Source organism: Dryas octopetala, chromosome 7 (assembly GCF_963921425.1).
Source record: "Dryas octopetala chromosome 7, drDryOcto1.1, whole genome shotgun sequence".
NCBI classification, from domain to species: domain Eukaryota; kingdom Viridiplantae; phylum Streptophyta; class Magnoliopsida; order Rosales; family Rosaceae; genus Dryas; species Dryas octopetala.
In genome coordinates, this window is record NC_141372.1 from 15694769 (window position 1) to 15718828 (window position 24060).

The 24060-nt window shown below is 37.1% G+C and overlaps 4 protein-coding genes across 5 annotated transcripts; 1 reads left to right on the plus strand and 3 right to left on the minus strand.

The window, feature by feature from the left end:
• Positions 1-217: 217 nt before the first annotated feature.
• On the minus strand, positions 218-1099 carry LOC147280050 (uncharacterized). Its single transcript, XM_086252120.1, has one exon. The coding sequence runs from the start codon at positions 1097-1099 to the stop codon at positions 218-220; it is 882 nt and encodes a 293-aa protein (XP_086108246.1).
• A 5077-nt stretch (positions 1100-6176) lies between these two features.
• On the minus strand, positions 6177-10849 carry RBL10 (RHOMBOID-like protein 10). 2 transcript variants are annotated; one of them, XM_086250535.1, is made up of 9 exons: positions 10615-10848; positions 10184-10395; positions 9938-9992; positions 9765-9845; positions 9586-9682; positions 9434-9501; positions 8685-8783; positions 8380-8421; positions 6177-6583 (listed from the first exon to the last, which is right to left on the minus strand). In XM_086250535.1, the coding sequence occupies exons 1-9, from the start codon at positions 10777-10779 to the stop codon at positions 6440-6442; spliced, it is 963 nt and encodes a 320-aa protein (XP_086106661.1). In that variant the 5' UTR covers positions 10780-10848; the 3' UTR covers positions 6177-6439. The 2 variants fall into 2 exon arrangements, with proteins under 2 accessions (XP_086106661.1, XP_086106662.1); XM_086250536.1 differs by having other exon boundaries at positions 6511-6602; positions 10615-10849.
• A 335-nt stretch (positions 10850-11184) lies between these two features.
• Positions 11185-12954, minus strand: LOC147280052 (RING/U-box superfamily protein). Its single transcript, XM_086252587.1, has 3 exons — positions 12062-12954; positions 11873-11930; positions 11185-11287 (listed from the first exon to the last, which is right to left on the minus strand). The coding sequence occupies exons 1-2, from the start codon at positions 12930-12932 to the stop codon at positions 11884-11886; spliced, it is 918 nt and encodes a 305-aa protein (XP_086108713.1). The 5' UTR covers positions 12933-12954; the 3' UTR covers positions 11185-11287; positions 11873-11883.
• A 7340-nt stretch (positions 12955-20294) lies between these two features.
• Positions 20295-23710, plus strand: LOC147280053 (uncharacterized). Its single transcript, XM_086252121.1, has 3 exons — positions 20295-22765; positions 22860-22965; positions 23069-23710. Exons 1-3 carry the CDS (start codon positions 20295-20297, stop codon positions 23708-23710), a joined length of 3219 nt encoding a protein of 1072 aa, XP_086108247.1.
• The last annotated feature ends 350 nt before the right edge of the window (positions 23711-24060 follow it).

Below are 24060 nucleotides of genomic sequence, written 5' to 3' on the forward strand. Positions count from 1 at the left end.
CTACTTGGCCACATTTGGAACATTTTGTCTTGAAGTTAATTTTTTTCAACTTGTGTGCTTGACTAGGTGGCTTTGGAGGCTCTATAGCAGCCCTAATTCTGCTCTTTTTAGGCCTTCCTGGCTGTTTGTGAAAGAAAGGATGCTTCATTGGGGTGTTGCCACTCTTTGGCCACTGGTCTTGACTACTCATGGGCTGGATCATAGGGGCATATGTCTTCTAATACATTGCCTTCTTGTAGTAATGGTCAGTATACTCTATTGGATCTCCATTGAAGTAGCTGATGGCAGAGCATGCATGTGTGCAAGGAATGCCACTTATGTCCCATGACTTGCATGAACATGAGTGCGTATTCAAGTCCACATGGAAGTACCTGTTGGAATGAGTATGGACTTCATATTTGCCTACTCCAGCTACCCTTAGAATGTGCCATGCAGACTCATCTTGTATCTTATCCAGCTTCTTATATACTTTAGGACCAATATCATGCTTCCATATGTCACATGCAGCTTTCCTACTTGAAGTTAATATCATAAGGTACAATCTGATCCTCTCCAGCATTGTAAGTATAAGCCGATCTCTTGCAGTAAGAATAGCCTTGTTGAAGGCCTCACAGAAGTTGTTCATTAAATTGTCACACTTGGAAAATGTTCCAAAGTGAGAAATACACCAGTGCTTTGCATTCTTCTCATGCAACCACTTGAAAGCCTTCTCATCCAAATCCAACATCTTCTTCATCTCTTCATCATACCAGTTAACATGTGTGGCTTTAGCTATGTTCTCCATCTGTAACTTCAAAGCCCCCCCTTTGTGCTCTTTCCTGAAGTTCTCATACATATGTTTTAGGCAATGCCTATGCTCAGAGTGGGGAAAAAAATTAGCCACAACATCCAACAAACCTTTCTGTTTATCAGTCATGAAAACCATGTCATGACTGTTCTCAACACACAAGTCCTCTTCTAAAAACTCCAAAAACCAGCTCCACGTGTCATAATTTTCTACCTCCACCACTGCATACGCCACAGGGAACATGCCATTATTGGCATCAGTTCCAACAGCTGACAAAATCTGGCCAGGGTAGGGTCCCTTGATGACATCCATCTAACCCTATAAAAGGCCTACAACCATCTAGGAAACCCTTCTTCAATGCTGCCAAACATATGTAGATCCTCTGAAACACAGGCCTGCCATCATTATCTAGTATAGTTTTAAGCTTCATTGTACTCCCCTCATTCACTCTCCTCAACTCTTCAGCATAGTCCCAAAGTGCCTCAAATTGTCTAGTGTATGTGCCCTCAATTAAAGCAGCAGCCTTTGACTTTGCTCTATAAATCTGAGAAGTGGAAGCATTCAGTTTCACATCCCTATTAACTTGTGCTTCGAATTCTAGCAGAGACCACCTGGACTAATCAACTCGATAGCATATGTGTTGGCCAACCAGTCTGCAGTTAGGTGTCTGCTCTCTGTTGTCCTAGAGCAAAAGTGTTTTCCCTTTAATGTCTTCAAGTACAACTCATTGCTGCCATTCTGAGCAGATGCAAACACTTCAAAGCCACATTGCCTTTTACACACAGCTCTTACAGCATCTTTATCATTCTTCTTATATTTGATCTCTCTAGCACACCTTATAGAAAATTCCCTAATCAAATCTCTAAACACACTAGCATTAGCATATTTGTGCCCCAAAACAAATTAGGCTTCTTCATGTCAACCTCTGGCCTGAAGTCTACAAACTTGGGGAGTTTTCTTGTGGCAGCCCATTCTTCATCATCTTCACTTGAAGAGTGATCTGGAGTCCTTAACTCTTCATCATTCGTGCTGTCTGATGGCACATCATTATCCAAAGGATAGTTAGGATCAATATCTACCTCATCAGGGTCTACATAACTAGTATAGATTCTTTGATCCTCTTTCAACAATCTTAGTTCCTCATCACTCTCCTCATAAAACTCATCTAGGAAATCAGGATCATCATCATCATTTTCATTACTTTCAGATTCATAATTTGCATCACCAACTTCATTGTCTGCATCACCAATTTCATCCTCCACGAGTTGATATTTGCCTTTGCGCCTTTTCTCTTTCTTAAAATGTCCACTCTCATGTGGAACTTCTTCTGCAAATGATGTTTGTCTCGACCCCTTCAACACTTCCACCAATAACATGTTCTGCATTTTCACCACTGCCTTCTTCTAATTGCACATCATTCTCTTCAGGCCTTACATTATCCTCATTATCCCTAAGGGCATCATTTTGATCATCAACTTCATTTGCATAATCAACTTCATTTTCCTCATCCTCTGCTAGTTCAATTATTAAATGCTGCAAGTTGTTATCCTCTATGAACTTAGTGGAGTGCTTAAAGTAAATAGCCATCTCTCTACGTTGACCAACTGGAATTCTACCAATGGCATTGAGCATCATCATGTCACTTTCTAACTATTCAGTTTCATTTCCCTCCAAAATATAGTAACTCACATCTTGGTAACCTAGTATCTTTGCAAAGCCATTCAATTCCAACAACGATACGAAGTCTACACACACATGGTCAAAGTAGCTAAGATTACCACCAACATATCTCCACTTATTAACCATTTTCACTAGATCACCACCATGATATATCCTCAAAGTAACTTCATCCTCATCAACTGTCAAAACACACAAAACGACATCAAAACATTAACTATCAATATCTAACAGGTACAACTCCAATAAGTACACACCTATAACATTATGACCAACCTAACTAAATAATTCCTATCAACCCAGTCAACATTCGATAACATTATTGGTGTAGACCACATCTAATTTTTATATTTAAGTGCACATGCATTCAGAAACAAAATAAAAACATAAAACAATAATTTCTAGGGGAAAAGGACTAAAAATACAATAGTAAAGGGACCACACCCATTGACTCAGTGCCAAATAGCAATGAAAAAGATAAAAAAAATCCATGACTTTATTCATTCACACCCAACCCGAGAGATAAAGGCATAAAAAACCATATGCCTTTTCCAAATCACACCCACCCACACAACACAGAAAAAGCTTAAAAAACCCTAACCTTTTTCGAATCACACACAGACAACACATAAAAAGCCAAAAAAATCCACATAAAAAACCATATGCCTTTTTCGAATCACACCCACCCACACAACACAGAAAAAGCTTAAAAAACCCTAACCTTTTTCGAATCACACACAGACAACACAGGAAAAGCCAAAAAAATCCACATAAAAAACCCTACATTGATTAGGGTCCACTTACTTTCATCTGGTTCAGGTGCGCCAGGTGCTCTAAGCTTCGTCATTCTCAAATTTGAACCTCTGCCTTGATCGAATCTCTGGGGTGATGGGTTCTTTGTGTTGATTGAGAAGATGGAAGCACAGATCAGATTCCCTCTCTCCAGAAGTTGGGTTCTCTGTGTTGCTTTTGAGAATGGAAATAGCCTAAAAGACATAAACCCACCTATTCGACTTCTACTGAGTGTTCAGGCTCAGTCATTGCCAACGTGGCCATTTGGGGCCCACAAAATACAGAAATGGCACTCATGTGGCACTCAGAGGACTGAAATGACGATATTACCCACGCCACGTCATCCTTTTTGACGGAGTGGACGGAATAGGGTTATGTGGGACACGGACTTAAAGTTCAGGTGGTTATTTGACACAAATAAAAATTAGGGGGCAAAGTGAAAAAAACCTATAAGTCAGGGGGTAAATGTGCAAATAAGCCTAAATGTTATTGGTTGTGAGGAAGATGATATTAAGGTAAAGGTAGATGAAATTAAGTCTTCTTTGTTTAAGTTGTATGACCATTACAAGTCTAGTGTGCCTGCTGCATCATCACGAAACTCTACTGAAACCACAACTAATTCTCAAAGTACTGTTTCTGGTAGTAGTACTAATTCTTCGCCAATTTCTATTGTAACTTTCAAAACAGTGTTATGAGAGCCTTGAACATGGCAAAGGTTCAATCTTCTGTTTGTTCTACTTCTGATTTGCAATACTATCTTGATGCACCAGTTTTAGATGATGTTGATGAAACTACATTTTTTGTTTTGGGATGGTGGAAATCACATGATACACAATATCATGTGCTTTCCATCAGGGCTCGTGATTTGCTAACTGTTCCAGCTTCAACTGTTGCATCCGAAGCTGCTTTTAGTGCAAGTGGTAGAGTGGTATCGGAGAAAAGGGCTAGCTTGCATCCGAACACTATAGAAGCTCTAATCTGCGTCAAAGATTGGCGCTTAGCTGAAGCAAGAATGCAAGAGGCTGCTCAAGAGGAGGATTGGCCAGAGGATCTAATGAACATCAAGCTATCAAGACCTGAATTTGTTGAAGAAGAGACCCCTTCCCCTGCTGCATCATCCACCTGATTTTATTTTTTCAGTTTTGGTAAAAAAACATTGGTTTGTAATTTGTAAACTCCATAAGAAGTTAAGCACCATAACTGTATAACGTTACTTTTAGTATAATTAAATCAATACAATTTCAGTTTTGAGGGTTGTGTATGTGCCAATCTAGTTGGGATGTACATGTGAAATGCAAATGATAGATAGGTCATAGGTGTGTAGATGCCAACCTAGTTGGGATGTAAACATTCTATAGTGATGCATTTCCCCCTCTATTTATAATTAAATTATGTGTTGTTACAATTGTGACTTGGGAGTTGACATTTCAAAATTTTGGCAAAGTTAAAACTAATGAATTAGTTTTCTAATTGAATTCTAGGCTAAGTTTTATATTTAGAACTGACATAAATTAGGCAATTTGAGAAGTAAAAAAGGCCCAATATGGGCTGTTCGGCCCTCAATGCTCGTAAGTCTCAAGCCCGATGGATGGGCCTCGGACTTGTGTATCAAGGCCCAAGCCTAGCCCGGCCCGAAAGCCCTGTTGGGCTCTTTTGATTCAAGCCCAAGCCCGAGCCCGGCCTGGCCCATTTCCGACCCTTAGGCTGACCCCTTTTCTTGTGCCTTTTCTTTGTGATGGTCGCAACAACCTGTTGTGTGATCACAGAAAGTAGAATCTCGTCTAGTTTGGTGTTTAATAGTAAAAATACAAGATAATCTTTTATTCTGTAATATAATATCAGATTAAAAATTAAGTAATGCTCTAACAAAAAATAAAAACATCAACTATGTGAAGACAAACAGAGAAATTGGATTTGTGATGATAACAAACAGTATTGGTTTTTTGGTTGGATTTAATACAATGAGTCAACTAGTTATTTTTTTCAGGATTGACAAAATCAATTCAATGGTGATTATATTTTTTTCTTTTAAAAATTCATATAGTTTTAAAGATTTTTTTTTTTTTTGGGGCAAACAAACAAGAATAAAGCTTCATTGGTCATTTATTAATGCCATACAAAAAAGCCAAGAAAAAAAAAAAAAAAAAAAAAAAACTAGGCAACAAGAGAAAGCAAACTGGTGACAACACTGAGATCAAACAAACACACAACAAAGCACCCCCCTAAAAAGGAGACAAAATTAACATCAAATATTCAATAGTTAGATTGTAATATGTCCTCAAATAACCTTACAATAACCTTATTTAATGGATCCCTCAATGACTTTGTTCAATCTAACGTACCAGTCCATCCACACCACTTAAGAGTAGAGAAGACAATTACCGAGATGATTTTCTCAATAACTAGATACTTAATGAAGGACACCATTCCAATCTACTTCAATTAATTTTTCATTGCCAAAATTGTTTTAAAAAAATTATAGGATAAGAACACCTAAAAGTTTTAAACCTCCCTTTTAGCAAATCACAAATCTCTGTACAATAGCTCTAGACACCACATATCAAAACAGGGTCAAAAGACCTTATCTCAATATTTAGAAATTCATTGGACTAAAAACTATAGCCCTATCTGAAGAGATGTAGTATTGAAACATAGAAGCAAAAATCAATAATCCATAAAACAGTTGAAGTTCAAAACCTATTCAAGCGTTGTAACTAATAAATAAAAAAAGCTCAGTATGGCATTAATAAATGACCAATGAAGCTTTATTCTTCTTTATAATAAGAAAATTAACATTACAGTTAGGATGATACAGCCTAACAAAGTAAATTTAGCTCAAGGGCTGTTGGGGTTATGCACCTCGAATGAGAATGAGATTAGTCCTATTTCGGATAGGAAACACAACAATCTACAATATATAAGATGGAAGATTCACTACTAATAGCATCAAGGCCTTTTGAGATAAAACCCCACACATGATCATTGGGCTAGAAGAAACCCTATTGAACCTAGTAAGGGGTCCACGCTAGTCCCTAGTACAACAAAGGGTGAATCCAATCTTAAATTACAACAAAAAATGTAAACTTATGTATAATTGGCCTACTAAAGCTGGATGAGTCCGTCAAATCACAATAAGTTAACTCGGACTATAGGGTCGACAATTCTTCCATACGAATAAAATGCTTAGGATCTCCTTTTTTTGTTGATGAGGTAGAAAATAGGAGCCTTGTCAGTAAAGATTCTTCGGCCATCATTGGACGGAGATTCGTACTTCCAGGCAGGTCCTAGAAGCCATGATGTGGCAGCTCCACCAAGCAAGCCTCCTAACTGAGATTCAAATGTCAAACAGGAAACAAAGATGAGGATAACAGAAAAAAGAAGAAAATTGGTGCAGAAGATATCTCTACTATGATAATATTTTGCAAGCTCATATGTTCTGATTCATTTAACAGATTAAATGATTCTGTCAGAAATACAAGGCCATCCATAGAAATTAGAAAGTCTCTATAATTACCCACCTTCATACAGAATGTTGTGTGTGTGAACTCACATTATGGTAAACTTTTATAACTGTCTAAAAAAATTTACTGAGAAGAATTAATCTAGGAACTCAATCCTAGTGGCAAGAAAAAAGATTGTGATTTGCCATGGGCCTCAGAAATGAAAGCAAACTGAAGGTTGCAAAGAAAAGAAGTCATAAAGTGACCAATGATTCATCTATCACTGCGATAAAGCACACTGTTCATTAAACTCTCTCTCTCTTCCCCCCCCTCCGTTTCCTTGAAACACCACCACCACTACTTAGCCACTTCTTTTCCCAATTTTTAAATATTAATCTAATCTAAAGATACAAATTGAAGCAGGTTTCGCTGGAATTTGACAACATATTTCATCAAGTAAAGACAATAACCAGGAGTAAAAAATATAACCGTGTGTATGGATGGAGGAAAAAAGTTGGAATTTGAAGGAAAGTTGGGATTTCTAGAATTATACATGCTAATTACCTTGCTTGGCAACTCAAAGACAGAAAAGTTAAAATTATGTTCGGGAAAAAGTGGATGGAATTGGGGGGTCTCAAATTCCGGATTTAAATTCCATCTAAACTGATAGAATTTTGTGAATTCCACACAAGCAGGAATTTTCACTTTCCTGCGCGCCAAAGCCTTGATGTATTAGCATTGAGTTAAACATCATGCTTTTCAGTACTGCCAAAGCCATAGAGATGGAAAAATGTCTACTCCTTGTATTTTTTAACTTTTTCATAGGTTGCTCTCTACTTTTTCATCAGATTTAAGATTAGACTTACATCTCATTCTATTTATTATGTTTTATTATTTTTTTATTTAAAACTTCAATGTTTTCTGAATAGGTTTGTGATCGTGGTACTTTCTGAATAGCTTGTGTAATTTTTGTAGATTTCCAAATGGGTTTTGTGAAACTGAAATTTTTCCTTGTTTCAATTCCATACAGGTTCGGTTAATTTTGGGATTGGATATTTCTTTTCTTTTTTCTTTTTAAGAGATCAAATAGGTATGAGATAATTCGTATAAATTGATATCGGCTTTGTTTTTCCTGCCATTGATATGAGTTTTGGCTGTTAACTTGTGTGGATTATATTTGGTAGTGTTGGCTCTTACTGCCATTTTTATGATTGTTGGTTCTTACTGTCATTTTTGTGGCTGTTATTTGCTTGTCTTCTATTTAATTATGCTGGAAATGCCTGTATATGTTCATCACAAGAATTTTCTCAATTAAATTATTAAATAGGGAGGCACCATTCTTTGTTTGGTGAAAGGCAGGCTTGCTACTTCATTTTCTTTTGACTAATTGCTTTGGATTACATATGCCTAGTAAATATCCACACAATATTTTTGCTTTTTCGTATGAGTTAGTAATAGGTTAAATTTTTAACACAAACTTTCTGAGTTATTCAAACAATAAATATTGTAATTCCTATCATTTTTCAAATTCCACATCCATGACATCCAAACAATGAAATTTGCAATTGATGGAATTTTAAATGATTGAATTATAAATTCCAGCATTTAAGAATTTCTATGAAAATCGGAAATACTTCATCCAAACACATTGTAAAAGAAAAACAATGCTGCTGGCCTACTTACATGTCCCCAGTTATCAATGCCTTTGGAGAACAGCCCAATAGCCTGCAAACCATAAGTTTACATCTCCATTGTTAATCCAGCAAACGGAAAGGAAGAAGGGGAGCAGATTAAGTTATTGCGATAGATAAAGACTTGAATCATGCAATTTTTTGAATTGTTTAAATAGACTGAAATTCTGACATGATTGATAAGATCCAATACGTTCATATCAACAGCACAGTTTAACTGAGTCACTGTCTGGATCCCAGTGTCCTTTGATGCTAAATTGCAAAACTTTAAGACATTATACCAGAGAAGGAACATACCATATTTAGGACAATTACATGTGCTATGTGCTGCAGATCTTCTTTACCACCTCCAACCAGACCTCTATGTCTCATGACAAAAACAGCAAGAGATCCAACCTGAATCAAAGATCAGGGCCAGGGGTAATGATGGGAGATAAGAAAGAGCAAAAAGATGGCAGAATATAGCTTGAAAGAAGTTTCACTTGATATTCCTTAACACTGAGAAGGTTAACATATATAGCATTTAATTTTCACGATTTAAAAACAAGAACTGATCTCACTTTCCTCTAGGCAGCATATTCAGCATCAACCCTCTCCACCCCTTCCCTTTTCAACCCCTAAATAATTTTTACTTTTCTTTTTCTCTTTTGAGAGGGGAAGATCTCCTAGGACAAGACATTTAGAAGTTGTAGAGGCTTATTTTGAAGTTAATATCACAATTTTTCAGGTTACAAGATTTGATGTGACGATTTATAAAAATTATAAGAAACAGAACTATATAGGAAGTTAAAATTACAAAATACAGAACAAAGAGGACATTAAATCTTCTGAATAGGGATTAAAAAAACACATGAAAAAACGAGGGCAGTAAGTTGCAGAAAATAGCAGCTTTGTATGTGTGAATGCATTACAGTGAGCCTGATTTTACTGGATTTCTCTCTTGTCACAAGGATCCTAAATTAATCAAGCTTCTCTGGCAGGTTATATGGTGGATCTAAGAAATCCAGAGAAAAGTCTAGCTGAGAAAGAACAATAAAATTTCTTACTAATCCAAAGACTGCTCCTGATGCACCAACCGCAGGTGCCTTACTGAACCAGTAACTCATTGCCGAACCTGATTTCCTTGAAATCACTGAATCAGAATACTAGTCGCTAAGCAATTTTTATTGGTTATTGTAGAGAGATCATGAGCTGTTACTTGCAATTGCAGAGGTGAAGTAAAGCGCAAGATATCTCTTAGGACCACTGATTTTCTCCATGCTAGGACCAACAGAGTTTAACGAATAGCAATTAACCTGAACACACACACACACAGACAAAATCAGATTGAACTTGAGGAAGACATTAGAATGAAATGCAGTAATATCCAAAGCATACCAGGAGGTGCCCAACATTTGCATGCAAAAAGGAAGATGTGACCAGCCTCCACAATTGCCCTTTGTCGATGTGCCTATTTATCTATGTATATATCAAGAGATAGAAAAAGCCCACTTAACGGATGCTTCTACATTGAAAAGAAAATGTGCCCACATTTTGTTCAGCAGTCTTACCTTGGCTCCCCATAGGAGTAGCTCGCCTTGTGTTGCAATTTGTGCGATGTAAACTCTATTCACACCATTTAACACATTAACAAACAATAAGCTGTATCGTAGATTGCAGGTTCAATTCTAAAAAGTAACATATGAGGCAAATCCAGTCAAGTATGAAAATGGAAAAGAAGATTCTTATTGGATTATGTTCATAATAACATATGCTTCCTCCTTGCTTTGGAAAATTGATAGAGTGATGATACTCACATGATATTAAGAGCAAGCAGAATATTAGTCCATTGCCTTCCATTGAAAAAGTTTTTATTGGACATCTTAGAATTAGACACCCCTTCATTTGTGAAATCATTGCTAGTTTCTCCTCCACCAAAGAAACAATAGCAAGACGAAGTATGATTTGTCAGTGGCAGAAAATTAAATCCTTCCTTCAATTTATGCAGGGGATTGAGATGGGCAAGTTTCTGTTTAACAACAAACAAGAGATGGAAAACCCTTACAAACTTAGAAAAGGCAATGCTTTGTTATGAATGACTGTTGCTATAAAATAACAAGAACCCTTGTTTTATATTACCCATTTACATCAATATAAGACAATTATTCTTTGATGACCCCATAGATGAAGAGCTTGAGGACTTGTCTGTTTGGCAGCCAAGAAAATGAAGGAACTTTGCGGCGAATACCTGAAAGTAGGAGCAAAGAAGAGAATCAAGGCGGACGTGGTGATGGTAGAGGTGGTGGCCCAGGCGGAGAGAAGTGGCGGTGGCAATCTGATGAAAGGCCGTTGGAGTGGGACCCACTTTGGGTAGTGAGAACCACTGCCCTTGGAGCTCACCTGATATTATCATCCCAATTCCCAACAATCAACCATGAAAGAGAATTAAGGGAAAGGCAGAGGCACTGCTTGTAAAGTGTAAACCATTGAAATGAAAATTCCTCACAAATATAATGTTAAGGGCTAATTACATATACCACCCTCATACTATGTCATATTTACCATTTGTCCTCAAGACTAAAATTTTGTTAGATTTTGCCCCTCAATTTCTCTGTTAGTTTTCCACACGTGGCACCAGGAGGCCTTCTTCCTTGGGGCATTTTCTTATTCTCATTTGCAGCTTCAATTGATGATTAACATGAAAAATTCCTTAGAAAGAAGGTCATATGAGTGCAAAATAAAAGGAGAAATTGACTTTTTTAGTGATTTTGGGTGGTAAACTGTCAAAAATTTTAATTTATGGAGTAAATTACAAATACGGTATAATTTGGGAATGATATTTATAATTAACCCAACTTTTTATTTTTTGTCAAATGAAAATGGAGCTCATTGGATTTAGTACAAATGGTATTGGCAGGATCCTGCAAGAAGAAAGATCACCATGAGTTTTGAGTTCCCATAAAAGAGGGGCACAACTAAAGGCAAATCTCTCAATCAATTCTTGATGTGTAAAGATAAAGCACAACTCAGGAGACTCGATCATAAAAGAGATAACAGAGAATTTTTTATTTTTTTTTCTTTTCTTTTTGTTGTGATTTTTGTACAATGCCAATTGAGGATAGAATCATCACAATTTTTTTGTTTTCGGAGCAGACCCATCAAACTAATTAAGGAACTGCTCTAAAATGCAGTATCAATCCTAAAAAAGAAACTGCAAGAAAGATAGGAAGCCGAAATAAGTATTGCAAATGGTTCATTTCCATAAAATAAATTGACAACACAATTTTTTTGGCAAAAGAAAGTTAAATATATATATATATATCTATTGAGAATAAAAAGAGTACCAAATTAATATAGATCATTATATATAGACCTGTTGAACTTTAACATCTTCCAATGAGTGTTTGAAAAGTAATATTCACAATTTTGCATAATATTATTTTTACCTTCCTAACGAACAAGTTTGTATATAAATTGCTTTTAATACAGGCAGCCACATTAATTACCACTTAGTAAGCTATAGATCAGTGATCCAAGAAGACCACCAGGTGGTCCAGGTCCTATCTGCAGAAGATGATCAAGAGCTTATCATAATAATTAATATATAGAATTTATCGAATATGTCTAAGAGTTGGACCTGCCCAGTCACAAAATAAAAAAGAGTAGAATATTAATTAATTAAATTAATTAATTACCTTCATGCCTTGTACGTTGTTGTTGTTGTTGGTTATCAAGGTAGCGATCCCTCCAATGAATGATTGCACGAAATGGCCAGAAAGATAAAATCTGATTCCACCACCAATTTGGGGTCTCTGTCACCTCCTCTTCATAATAATTTTCATCACTATAATCATAGTTACACGTGTCTGCAGCTGATTGGAGCTCATAGCGGCAAACTGGACAGGTATTGTGTATGTGCAGCCAAGGGACTATGCAATCAGAATGGTACAAATGTTTGCATGGCATCTCTCTCACTTCCCCACCAACCTCAAACCCTTCCTTGCACACTGGGCAATTGGGCTCATTGATCAAATGCTCTTCCGTGACTTTCACCGACGGCAACGCCTCAACGGCCGAAGCGGCTGCCGGAGGTGGCCCCGGACAGTCATTTTGAGCCGTTGTCCCTCCAACGACATCATTCATTGCCAGAGGAACCACATTTTCAGACCCCACATTTTCTGACTCACGAAGCCAAAGTAGCCTATCAAAATGGAGGGTGATCCAAGAGCGTGGATCATCATCTTGGGCTTCGATTTGCCATCGAAGCCTTCGATGGCTCGGAGAGGGATCGAGGATGAGAGCCAAATTTTGCAGCAACCGGGCGGCCGGTGAAGGTTCTAGGCCGGCAGTATGGTACTCATTAACAAGCCTAGGCCTTAATACATCAAGCTCTTCATTATGATTGAGCTCGTTGGAGCAATAGTGGCATTGAAATCCATATGTTGGGTTATAAGAGGAGGCAATCCTTACAGTACGTTGGCAGTGTTGGCACCAGAAGTAACGGAAGGTTCTCATTCTTCTTGTTCCATTGACCATTACACGAGGACGATGAGCCTGCAACGACATTAATTAATTCTTGTAATTAATAATTTGAATGGGGTTTGATGATTTGTGATTTTGGGTACGAGCTAGTGGGTGTTACGCAGAGGAGTCAAGGTTTAATTTATATGCATGAAAGTTTGATGAAGAGAAAAGGGGGGAAAGGATGGCTTTGGGTTATACAGTTGGAGATTCCTTTTTCTGAAACTTGGATTTGGCTTTCTGCTTTCTTTTCTTCATCATCACTTAATTTCTCTCTCTCGCTCTCCCTCATCTTGACAAAGCAAAGCATGATTGAAGCTTGATGCAAACTTGCAAAGTCAAGCTTTTGGTCTTTCATTTATGGTGAAAAAGGGGGAATCAAGTGATATATAAATATATATATATATATATATTGCTTCTGTTAATATTTTCTTTTCCTCTACTATTATTGATGCGACAAAATTATTTTGCACACATCATTATTTATTTGTTATATTAAATTAATATCATATTTGTTAAAAGTCCATTTTATCCATTTCAATTTCAGTAAATGTAATTCAACTAAATAAAAAAATATGCATTCTCAATTTGTTATCTTCTCCAATTATGATTGAAGGTAAAAACTACAAAGCTTTGCAAAAATTGGAAATCGATCCATAGGTCCCAAATCACTAACTCTTCCATGGCAGTCTCTTTAGTATAAAGCTAAAATAAATATTGCAGGCATATGAAAATTGTTCAATCAAGGCAATAGGGCATGTTTTCTCCAAAATTTCCATTTTTCCAACATGTCCTCCATTGACAGAATCTTGTACGTTTTGCCAATTTGCACGCATGATATTTCACTAAATGAGTGAAATAGTATGTCCTCCATTGATATAGCTCGGATATCATAAATTAGGATATGTGCGCACTTTTAATTATAAAGTCGACCATTGACAATTAGCATTTTCCTTATTTTCCCAAACACCTTGAGCAAACAATTATATAATCAGAAAACATAATGAAGGAAATGATAGAAGAAGTTTTTTCTGTCATCCACGATATAATAAAACTAAAGGTGGACAAAGTGCAGATCAACTGACGAACCCGACCTGAATGGGTTGGTTTGATTAAGTTTGAGAGAGGGAAACAAAGGTAGTCGATGCTCTAACCGACCAACCCGACCTGTTGCAGGCTAGTCTACGGGTGTATGAGCTAAAAACCTGACCTAGACCGAACCAACCCGCAATGCTTAACCATCTAGCAGGAATCCTCCCATCTCTCTAGCTTCTCTCTACATCCATATGCCTCTGCAATAAAGTCCAAAGGGTGCCGCCAGTGACACTTTACAAAGATGAGAGTGAGGGAGAGTGAGAAGCAAAGAGTCAACAAAAAAAAAAAAAAAAAACACATGCAAGAAGAAAGAAATAGAAAAAGTCCAAGCTATGCCACTATCCCACATCGGCTAGGAATTAAGATAACTCACCCCTCATCCCACATCCATCTTTAGCCATTGAGCCAGGCAAACCCTCGCTCTGATACCAATTAATGCAGCGGAAACCTAAGGGGATTTAAGCGAAACCCTAAAGTAAAGGATTCTGTAGTCCACCAGAGAGATTGAGAGAAAACTCTCGTTTTTAATATTGATAAACTATAATAATAATTCTAAACAACTCTGAAAAGAGAGTATTTATAGTTTTACAAACCTAGCTTCAAAAGGAAGCCCAAACAGAAAAAGAATCCTAATTGTAAAAATAGGCAAATTTAACATAAAATAGTAAAATGACGCTTACAACTTGTAAACGACTTTATTTGGCCTAAATGACAAAATGACCCTGCAGAGCCGCCTCTCTTCCTTCTCTCTTCTCAGTCCCGCCTCTTTCTTCCGATATCCCCCAAGCTGAGCCGCACTCTTCTTCCCTCTGCTTTCCTCCCACGCGAGCCAACTTCAGATCAACACACAGCCAAGCCAGCCTTCTTCTTTAATTTTGTGCCGATCTCCAATTGCGCGGCGACACTTGTCCAACAACCTAGTTATCTCTAGCCTGCTGCCAACTTCCCTCCGTGCCCCACTTTCTCTCTCCTCTCCTGCCCATTCATGCTGCGACAAGTGTCGCAAACAAGCCCTTAAATTCCTACTGCTCTAGCCTATTTAAGAAAGGCTCATCCTTCAAGCCTCCATAGAGGCCTTTAGGCCATGGTAGCTATAGTAACCAAGAGTGAGAGTTTCATTTCTTTTATGTTTTTTATTTCTTTTGTGTGATACCTTATTTTTATAGTGAATTAAGTTTTTTATTATTTCCTTATTCTTTTTAGATGTTCTTTTATTTTATTTGTTGCATTTTATTTTATGGGGATGAAACTCACTTTGGTGGGTTTCTAACCTCCTCATCAAGGTTGAGGAGGAAATATGATGCAGCACAATCAACCAAGCTAGGTTTACAAACGTAAACCTAAAAGAACAAGAAGCCTGAAATCCACCAGGAAATTGAGAGCAAACCTCAACAATTAGTTTGATAAAAATAATAATAGATAATTCGGCCAGCAATTGTAAAATTGCTTAAGTACGCTTAAAGAAACCCTAGGGCGCAAACAACCATATAATTAGGGCCTACGGGCTATTACAAACCCAAATAAAATATAAACAAAAATAAATAAAATGCCGGAAAGTTTAGAATGCAGTTTTGAAGCCCTAAACGATCTCAGAAGGCCGAAAAAGCCCATACATCATGGCATAGCCATGAGTTTGACTCGTCTCGCGATTCTCTTTGAAATGATATGCATTAGTGCCCCTTTCAGAGCCAAACCCTCCGACTAGTAGAAATCATTTCTCAAATTTCTTGGGTTTGCAACGATCAAACTGTTGCATGAACTTCTCCGCCATCCGTTCTGCATCAAAATACCACTATGCTATGACCCATTAGTTATTTATTTAGCATTTTCCCTCTATGTGCTTAACTTAAATTTAATAAATATCATTTGTCATTAAAATGGAAAAATGGTTTCTTTCACCCATTATGCCATGTATATTGGGTAGTTAGAGCCTACTCCTACAATATGTTTGGTTTTGTAGTTTTTATAAGCAACCCCTTTGATTCTTTGTAGTTGCCTTAGATTTGGTTTCACATGGAATGCTTAGAAGTTGTACATCCATAAACTAGACAATGATATACCTAAATATGTAATTTTTGTGCTTAAAATATAAAAATATTTGGAGAGAGCATCAAGTTGATTCTTTGGTGCTCTCTTTTGGGAAATTGTTAGATAAATGCTCTAGGTTGTCACATAGTGATGTGGAATCCAAGACCTTGGTTTCCACCATTTTCTAAATTCCTATACCTTTCTCTCTTGAATTTATTTTTGCACTTTAGTTTTTGCATTTATTTTCCTTTTTATTTTAGTTTTCATCAAATAATCACCAACCAATTCTAAAGCTAGGTTAGAGATAAATTAACTAAAAATTCTAAATTAATTAGTATGACCCTTACTACAAGGCTCGTACGAGTAAAAAAAAAAACAAATAATATGTACAACAGGAGCAGAGGAAGAAAATTCTATGATATAGATTAACATGTACGTGTTGGACAAGTATATACAGGCTTTTCTACACACAGAACGAAAACAGAAAATAAAAGATAAACACACATGTTTGAATTCAAAAGATAGAACATGCTATCTAGCTACAACAAGAGGATGAGATACATTTGAATTTGAATTTGAATTTGAATGAGAGTTATCAATATCACTATCAATCCTAGACCTTTATAGACTGGTAATCCCGTTGGAGCACTTTTGTGTTGTTGTGCACGTTTGGTGATTTTTTGGAGTGTTAGGTTTGGTGATATTTTGGAGTGTTTGGACTTAGAGAAGCAATAAGTTTTTTGAAGATAAGACAGGTGGATTTCCTGTCGGGGGGGGGGGGGTGGTTGCGGATTTTCCTTGTCCTGGTGGATTTCGTTAGCCGCAAGCTACAAAGGGCAGCGACTTCCCGGTTGGTCACTTACTTTTGAAGGTATCTCTGTAGGTTTCCAAAAATGGAAATCTCCTTTCTAACCATCCACTACTACAATAATATAAATAGACGACACTATCTACACAACGGTTGTTTTAAAACTGTTGTGTATTTTTTACAGATAACGGTTTTAAAAAAACTGTTGTATTTATGAAAGAAATCCAATGGTTTTGAGAGGGGTAGATTTTTTGGTTTGGCCTACACAATGGTTTTAAGTTGTGACCATTGTGTAAGCGAAACAAAATGGAAAAACCGGTCTACAGTAACTTCATTAAAAAAGTTTTGTTGTGTACTCTTGTTGCCCTCCGATATGTTTCCCTCTCAATGTTCATCGTTCCCACCCCTAAGTCATACACCCAGCAACAAACATTGCCAAAACCAGAAGAGATCTGAGAGATAAGCCATCATCTGCTCCAAGCGCACCCACCTGACCTCCAAGCGACCTCACAAGCCCGACCATGTGAGAGATCTGAAAGATAAGCCACCCATCGATCTCGCCTCTCTCTCTCTCTCTCTCGTCGCATCTTCTCCTTCTCGCCACCGAGTCACCGTCGCGTGGGGACACTAAACCTAACCCTCAGTCCCTCATCCAGATCCAACCACTATCTCTCTTTCTCTCTCCGTTCGCTCTCTCTCGCCAATCGCTCTGTCTCACCGTCGGATCCCTTTCTTAATTTGTGTCACCGTCTTGAAGGAGAGAACTGGGAAGCGACCCTTGCTCACTGGGGATGTGAATGTCACTCTGAGAGATGGGTATGCCACGATTGGAGATATGAGTTCACCGTCGACAACTTGAGCTGGATTCGGAGCAGAAAGTTTAGGCTGGGTGCAAGGGTAGCTCGGCCAGTGGTTATCAGGGTGCTCTTAAGGGCCTACATAGAGTGCTACACAGCAGGTTTTTCATATTCTCTTACCTTAGGTTATAGTCATAGTTATCTTCGTTTTGGTTTTCCTTTTCTACTTCTATTCATTGCTAGTAAATTGTTTTTGCAAGAAACCTTAAAAGTAATGAAGCTAAGTCAATGATTCTGCATATTGAAGATGTTTTCTTTAAGGGTTCAAACCCTATTTGCCAACCTTAATTTATTCCCATCCCAACATTTGACAAATAAAGTTACTAAGCTTGAAATGGGCAAGAACTATTTCTACTGTCGAAGGCCTTAATCCAAGTGATGAGAATTCTGCTCTTGTCCACTGTATTCAGGTTTAAAAATTTGTTTAGTTTCCAGCATAGTAAACAATCAATTGGTTTTAAATTTAAAGGCATAGCAGTGCCAAAAGAATAAGGCAGGGGCCAAATGATACCAGTTAAATCTGTAAAGCTCCAACATATGTTGTTCTTTATTATTCTCTTGATGTGTCTAATATAAATGAATGCAGTCAGACTCATAACCATACACTCACAGAGTTGTTTGAATCCATCCCTTTTAGAAAATGGAGTCAACCTCATTCCTCTCTCACTGGAACTAGCACACAAATACAAATATATAGATATGTTTTTTTCTTTTTAGTGTATAAGCTTATAATTATCTGAATGTTCTAAGCAATATCTTTTACTTTTGGTTTTATAATTACTCTTTTGTAAAAGCTTATAATTAGCTGATCAATGTTCTTGTTGGCTTTTGCATCTTTGCAGTTGATATATTTGGGGCGTCCCTGTTTACATTCATAAATTAGTACCCATTAAACACATGCATACATATTTTGGCTTGCAAGTTATCAACTATATTGGTTCTTGATGCATTATAAGTGCTTTTAGTTTTAGGAGTCTATTGATATTTACTGTCATTTGTTGCTACTTGGATTAGAAATTTGTTGACCTTAATTTTTTCTTTATAAACAGTAGAAGTTATTAGAAAATATAAAGAAGCATGCAAGCCTGGGACACATGAAGAATTTAAGAGACCCCATAGAGAAATCATGTTGACAAATTTTACGAAGTTACTTTATGATAGATGGTTGTAATCATGTAATGCTTATCGGTATAAAAAATCAATTTGGCATTGATGTGATCAAATGAGGAGTCTTTCCCATGAGATTTGTGTATACTGCAGTAAGATCAGACCAGTTTTTTAACTTGGACTTCTGAACCAGTGGATAATTTGAGAAAAGTTTCTTTCTTTCTTCTTTTTATTGGGGTGGGTAGGATATACATTTCTTAAAGGGTGGGTAGGACATCCTTATAAGAGAAAGAGCATATCTTTTTATACTTTCAACATAGTTATTTGTACATCATTGTTGCTTACTAATAATGTACTATTTTTGTTTTCTTTTTGAAAATGAGTTGTTTTGTTGCGTCCATCATATATTTTTATGAGGCTCAGAATCAAGTTTTCATGGGCTGTAAAAGGTTGTTTGGTTGCTGCGGAATTGGAGGGGGAAAAGTTAGAATTTAGATTTTACTGAATGCATGCTTTATTTTCTCACTAGGTTGCGTATATTTAGTTTGCATTTCTGGGTTGAAATCAAGTTTCCATCGATAGGGTTGATGCAGTATGTTAGATAGAGTCTCATGGCGTGAGTTTCTGATTGTAGTTCCGTTTTTATTTGAGATATAAAAATTGGTTATAATATGGGTTATTTACTGAACTTGGATCTTTAGGTATGGAAGGAAATGGAATTCTAATTGGTTAGCTAGAACTGTTCTAGTTTCCTTTGTATATGTGACTGAATGCTATTCACTAAGTTTGGATAATTCCAAGGATACTGAAACTCTTGATTGGTAATGGACTAATATGACTAATATCATAGTTCATTTAATTTTTAAATTTAGTTTGTATTTATTTTGAAGTATTTCTCTTGTTTATTGTTTCTAACATTAAGTCATTTGTGTTTGTAGATGTGAGAAATCGTCTAGTTTTTTATCCATTATAAGTGTACGTGGAAAGCGCTACTGACTATCTTTCAAAACCAAGGCTCACAGCAAGGTAAGAAGACTTGAACTTATTTGTGAACCCTGTGAAACTCTTGTGGTAATGCATTTGAGTATGTTTGAATGTTTGGCATTGGCAAGAATATTAAAGGTTCTGATCTTACTGTTTACTTTTGTTTGATTTTGGTAGTCTTTGACCTTACTGTATACTTTTAGAAAACTGTATCATTTGGTAAGGAGTCATAAGCTGATTTTTTGTGAGTCACAAGTTCACATCCTAATGGTCATTTGAAGACAAAAATCACCATATTCCGACCTTGAATGTAGTTTTCGTGGAATACCCAAGTCAGACCTGAAAATCTGAAACTCTGACAGCAACACTCCTCTTGCATGCCTACATTCTCACTTGTCCTTGTGTGATTTTGTGATATTTTTTTAACTGAAATTGTTTGGATAATATTAGGGTAACTGAATATATTGAATTTTACTTGCAATGAATGACAAGTTTGCTTTAATTTTGTGTGAAATTTGAAATTGTTAGATGGATAAGTCATGGATGTTTGCTGATAGAAGGTCGAGGGCATATGAATTAGGGATGGAAGCATTCTTCAAGTTTTCATTAGAAAATACAAGAAACCCAAACCTGATTCATTGTCCTTGCACGAAGTGTGGCAATGTGAAGCAGTTTGGTGTTGGAGTTGTAAGGGATCATTTATATTTTAATGGTGTTGATAAAAGTTACCAACAATGGATATGGCATGGAGAACCTTCTAGGTCAGCTACAAATACAGTTAGAGAGAAAGAGCAAACTGAAGTAGAACGTTCATTTCTCTCTGAAACAGTGGAGATGGAAGGTGATAAGGCAAACTATTTTTCAGATGACGCAGCTGAAGATTTTTTGAATGTTATTGGGGATGGAGATACACCTTTGTATCCTGGTTGTACAAAACACACTAAGCTATCTGCACTAGTGAGGTTGTATAATTTGAAGGCAAAGCATGGATTGAGTGATGCAGGTTTCTCTGATTACCTTATTGCTTTTGGGGATTTGCTTCCAGAAGGTAATAAGCTACCCATATCCATGTATGAGGCAAAGAAGGCTCTGTGTGCATTGGGAATGGATTATGAGAAAATACATGCATGTCCTAATGATTGCATCTTGTACAGAAATGAAAATGAGGATGAAACCAGTTGTCCTACTTGTAGTCTGCCAAGGTGGAAGATTGGTAAGGATTCAAAAATGAAGGAGGGGGTGCCTGCCAAGGTCTTGTGGTATTTTCCCATTCTCCCAAGGTTTAAAAGGATGTTCGAATGTAGTGAAATAGCTGAGAGTTTAACTTGGCATGCTAATAAAAAACTGAATGATGGACAGATGCGGCATCCCGCTGATTCCCCATCATGGAAGTTAGTTGATTTTAAGTGGCCAAACTTCTCAGAAGATCCAAGAAACCTTAGACTAGCAATATCAGCTGATGGCTTCAATCCCCATAGTTCTTTGAGTAGCAAATACAGCTGTTGGCCAGTTATACTAGTTACTTATAATCTTCCTCCATGGTTGTGTATGAAAAGGAAGTTCATGATGCTGACTTTATTAATTTCTGGTCCTAAACAACCTGGAAATGATATAGATGTGTACCTGACACCTTTGGTTGATGATTTAAAATCTTTATGGGCAGGAGTTCCAGGAGTGTATGATGCGTTCAGCTGTGAATACTTCACCCTTAAAGCTGTACTTCTATGGACCATCAATGATTTTCCGGCCTATGGAAACTTATCTGGCTGCATTGTGAAAGTGTATAATGCTTGTCCAATCTGTGGATCACAAACAAGACCTCATAGGTTGGTACATGGTAATAAATTATCGTACATAGGGCATAGAAGATTCTTGTCACGCCATCATCCTTATCGAAGGCAAAGAGCAGCTTTCAATAACTTGCAAGAATTAACACCACCTCTTGTACCATTAACAGGAGAGGAAGTACTTGAAAAGGTTGAAAAGGAAAATTTCACACCTTTTGGCAAGAGGAAAGTCAAGCGTAAAGGGGTTGAGGGTGAAGCTAGAGCTTGTTGGAAGAAAAAGTCAATTTTCTTTCAGCTTGAGTATTGGAAATCTCTTCATGTTCGGCATATTATCGATGTTATGCATGTTGAGAAGAATGTGTGCGATAGTATTATTGGCACACTATTGAACATCCCTGGAAAAACAAAAGATGGGGTTGCAGCTCGTTTGGATTTGTTGGACATGGGGGTTAGAACTGAATTGGCACCTAACACTTGTGGAAAACGGACTCACTTGCCGGCTGCAAGTTGGAATTTGTCTAGAGAGGAGAAGCGATCTGTGTGCAAATCATTTCTGGGTATGAAGGTCCCTGAAGGCTATGGTTCAAATATTAGCAGTCTTGTATCAATGGAGGATTTAAAGATTCATGGCCTTAAGTCTCATGACTGTCATACCCTCATGCAACAATTACTCCCTGTGGCCATACGTTCTGTGTTGGAAAAGCCTATGAGATATGCTATCACGAGATTATGTTTTTTCTTTAATGCTATATGCAGCAAAGTTGTCGATGTATCAACGCTAGATAAACTTGAAGAAGATCAAGTAGTCACTCTGTGTTTGCTTGAGAAGTATTTTCCACCATCATTTTTTGATGTTATGGTTCATTTAACAGTGCACCTTGTGAGAGAAGTTAGGTTATGTGGACCAGTTTATTTTAGATGGATGTACCCCTTCGAAAGATATATGAAGGTGTTAAAGGGGTATGTACGAAATCGTCATTGTCCCGAGGGTTGCATAGCGGAGGGTTATATTGCGGAAGAAGCTATAGAGTTTTGCTCTAAACATATGCGTGAAGTTAGTACAGTTGGTATCCCGTCATCTCAAAAGTCTGGCTCTAACAATGAAACTAAGCCCCTATCAGGTGCTTCTATACATCGGGTTGATCGTGACCAGTTGGAGCAGGCCCATCTTTATGTACTAGAAAATACAGTTGAAGTTGAACCTTTTATTGAGTAAGAGCAATCATTTCCCTTTAAAATTAATTTTATAATTGTTCAATAGTTGTTTTCCCCCTGCTGGTTAATTGATACATGTCTCTTATTATAGTGAACATATGAGATATTTGAAAGAGAAATATCCCAAAAACAAGAAAAAGAAGAGGTGGTTGCAAGAAAAGCACAATCGAACCTTCATCCCTTGGATAAAAAAACGGGTGATATATTCAACTTTTTGTACTAGTTCATATTTTAAAAAAATGAAGCACATTCTCTGTATACACAGTGCACCTTATTTGATATAGACGGTCATCTTTGCAGGTGAATCATGCACTTTCTGTCACACCTAATAACATATCTGAAACTTTGAGATGGATAGCTGATGGACCGTGTGTTGAAGTTCCGAAATTTAACAGTTACAAGATTAATGGGGTTCATTTTAGTACCAAGTGTCGTGATGACGTAAGAACTGTTCAGAACAGTGGTGTTTACCTCCTGGCAGATGCAATGCAGGTTGCTAGTTCGAAGGACAAAAACCCGGTCATCACAGATATGGTCTTCTATGGAGTGATTCAAGAAATATGGGAACTAGACTATTACAAGTTTAGGCTGCCCATTTTCAAGTGTGATTGGGTTGAGAATCAGAATGGCATTAAGATAGATGAACTTGGATTTACGTTGGTCAATTTGAGTAGGTTGAGTCATAAGCCGGACAAGTTTGTTTTGGGAAGACAAGTAAAACAAGTGTTTTATGTGGAAGATCCTGCAGATTCTAGGTGGTTTGTTGTACTATCAACCCCAGATAGAGATGACATTAGATGGGAAGATGAGCTGGGAAATACCACATTTGACCTTCAACCATTCACCACTAGTCTTCCACCCGTAGAGACGTTTGATGATATAGTGGGTGAAACTGGAACAGAATATGTGCGACCTGGAGGCGAGGGCATATGGATTGATTAGTTTATGTTTACCATATTTGAGCTTGTAAATTAATACTTATTTCAATTTGGATTAAAATATTAATATGTAATAAAGTGTTTGCTAGTTGTGTTTATATTTTTTTCTTTGGTTGCTGTCAAAGGTATTGATCTACAGCAAAGGTAAAAATCTTGTGTTTATACTTGTGTTGATACCTTTATATATGTTGCTTGTGTTTATACCTTATTTCAGTATTGCTTGTGTTTATTCTTACTTGATTGGTTATTATGCTTATTTGTCAAACCTTGTTCATACTTAATTAGTTGATTGCTTTTGTTTTTGCAGACCATGGCTCCACAGAGGGCATCTCCGGCTGGTAAGAAGAGGTGTAA

Coding starts and splice junctions, on each gene's coding strand:
- LOC147280050 (XM_086252120.1), bottom strand. CDS start 1,099: ATGGATGTCATCAAGGGACCCTACCCTGGCCAGATTTTGTCAGCTGTT.
- RBL10 (XM_086250535.1), bottom strand. CDS start 10,779: ATGATAATATCAGGTGAGCTCCAAGGGCAGTGGTTCTCACTACCCAAA. Junction 9,993..10,183: donor CTGCTTGCTCTTAATATCAT/GTGAGTATCATC, acceptor TGGTGTGAATAG/AGTTTACATCGCACAAATTG. Junction 6,584..8,379: donor GCATTGATAACTGGGGACAT/GTAAGTAGGCCA, acceptor TTTGAATCTCAG/TTAGGAGGCTTGCTTGGTGG.
- LOC147280052 (XM_086252587.1), bottom strand. CDS start 12,932: ATGTCGTTGCAGGCTCATCGTCCTCGTGTAATGGTCAATGGAACAAGA. Junction 11,931..12,061: donor ACAACGTACAAGGCATGAAG/GTAATTAATTAA, acceptor CATCTTCTGCAG/ATAGGACCTGGACCACCTGG.
- LOC147280053 (XM_086252121.1), top strand. CDS start 20,295: ATGGATAAGTCATGGATGTTTGCTGATAGAAGGTCGAGGGCATATGAA. Junction 22,766..22,859: donor GAAGTTGAACCTTTTATTGA/GTAAGAGCAATC, acceptor CTCTTATTATAG/TGAACATATGAGATATTTGA. Junction 22,966..23,068: donor TCCCTTGGATAAAAAAACGG/GTGATATATTCA, acceptor TCATCTTTGCAG/GTGAATCATGCACTTTCTGT.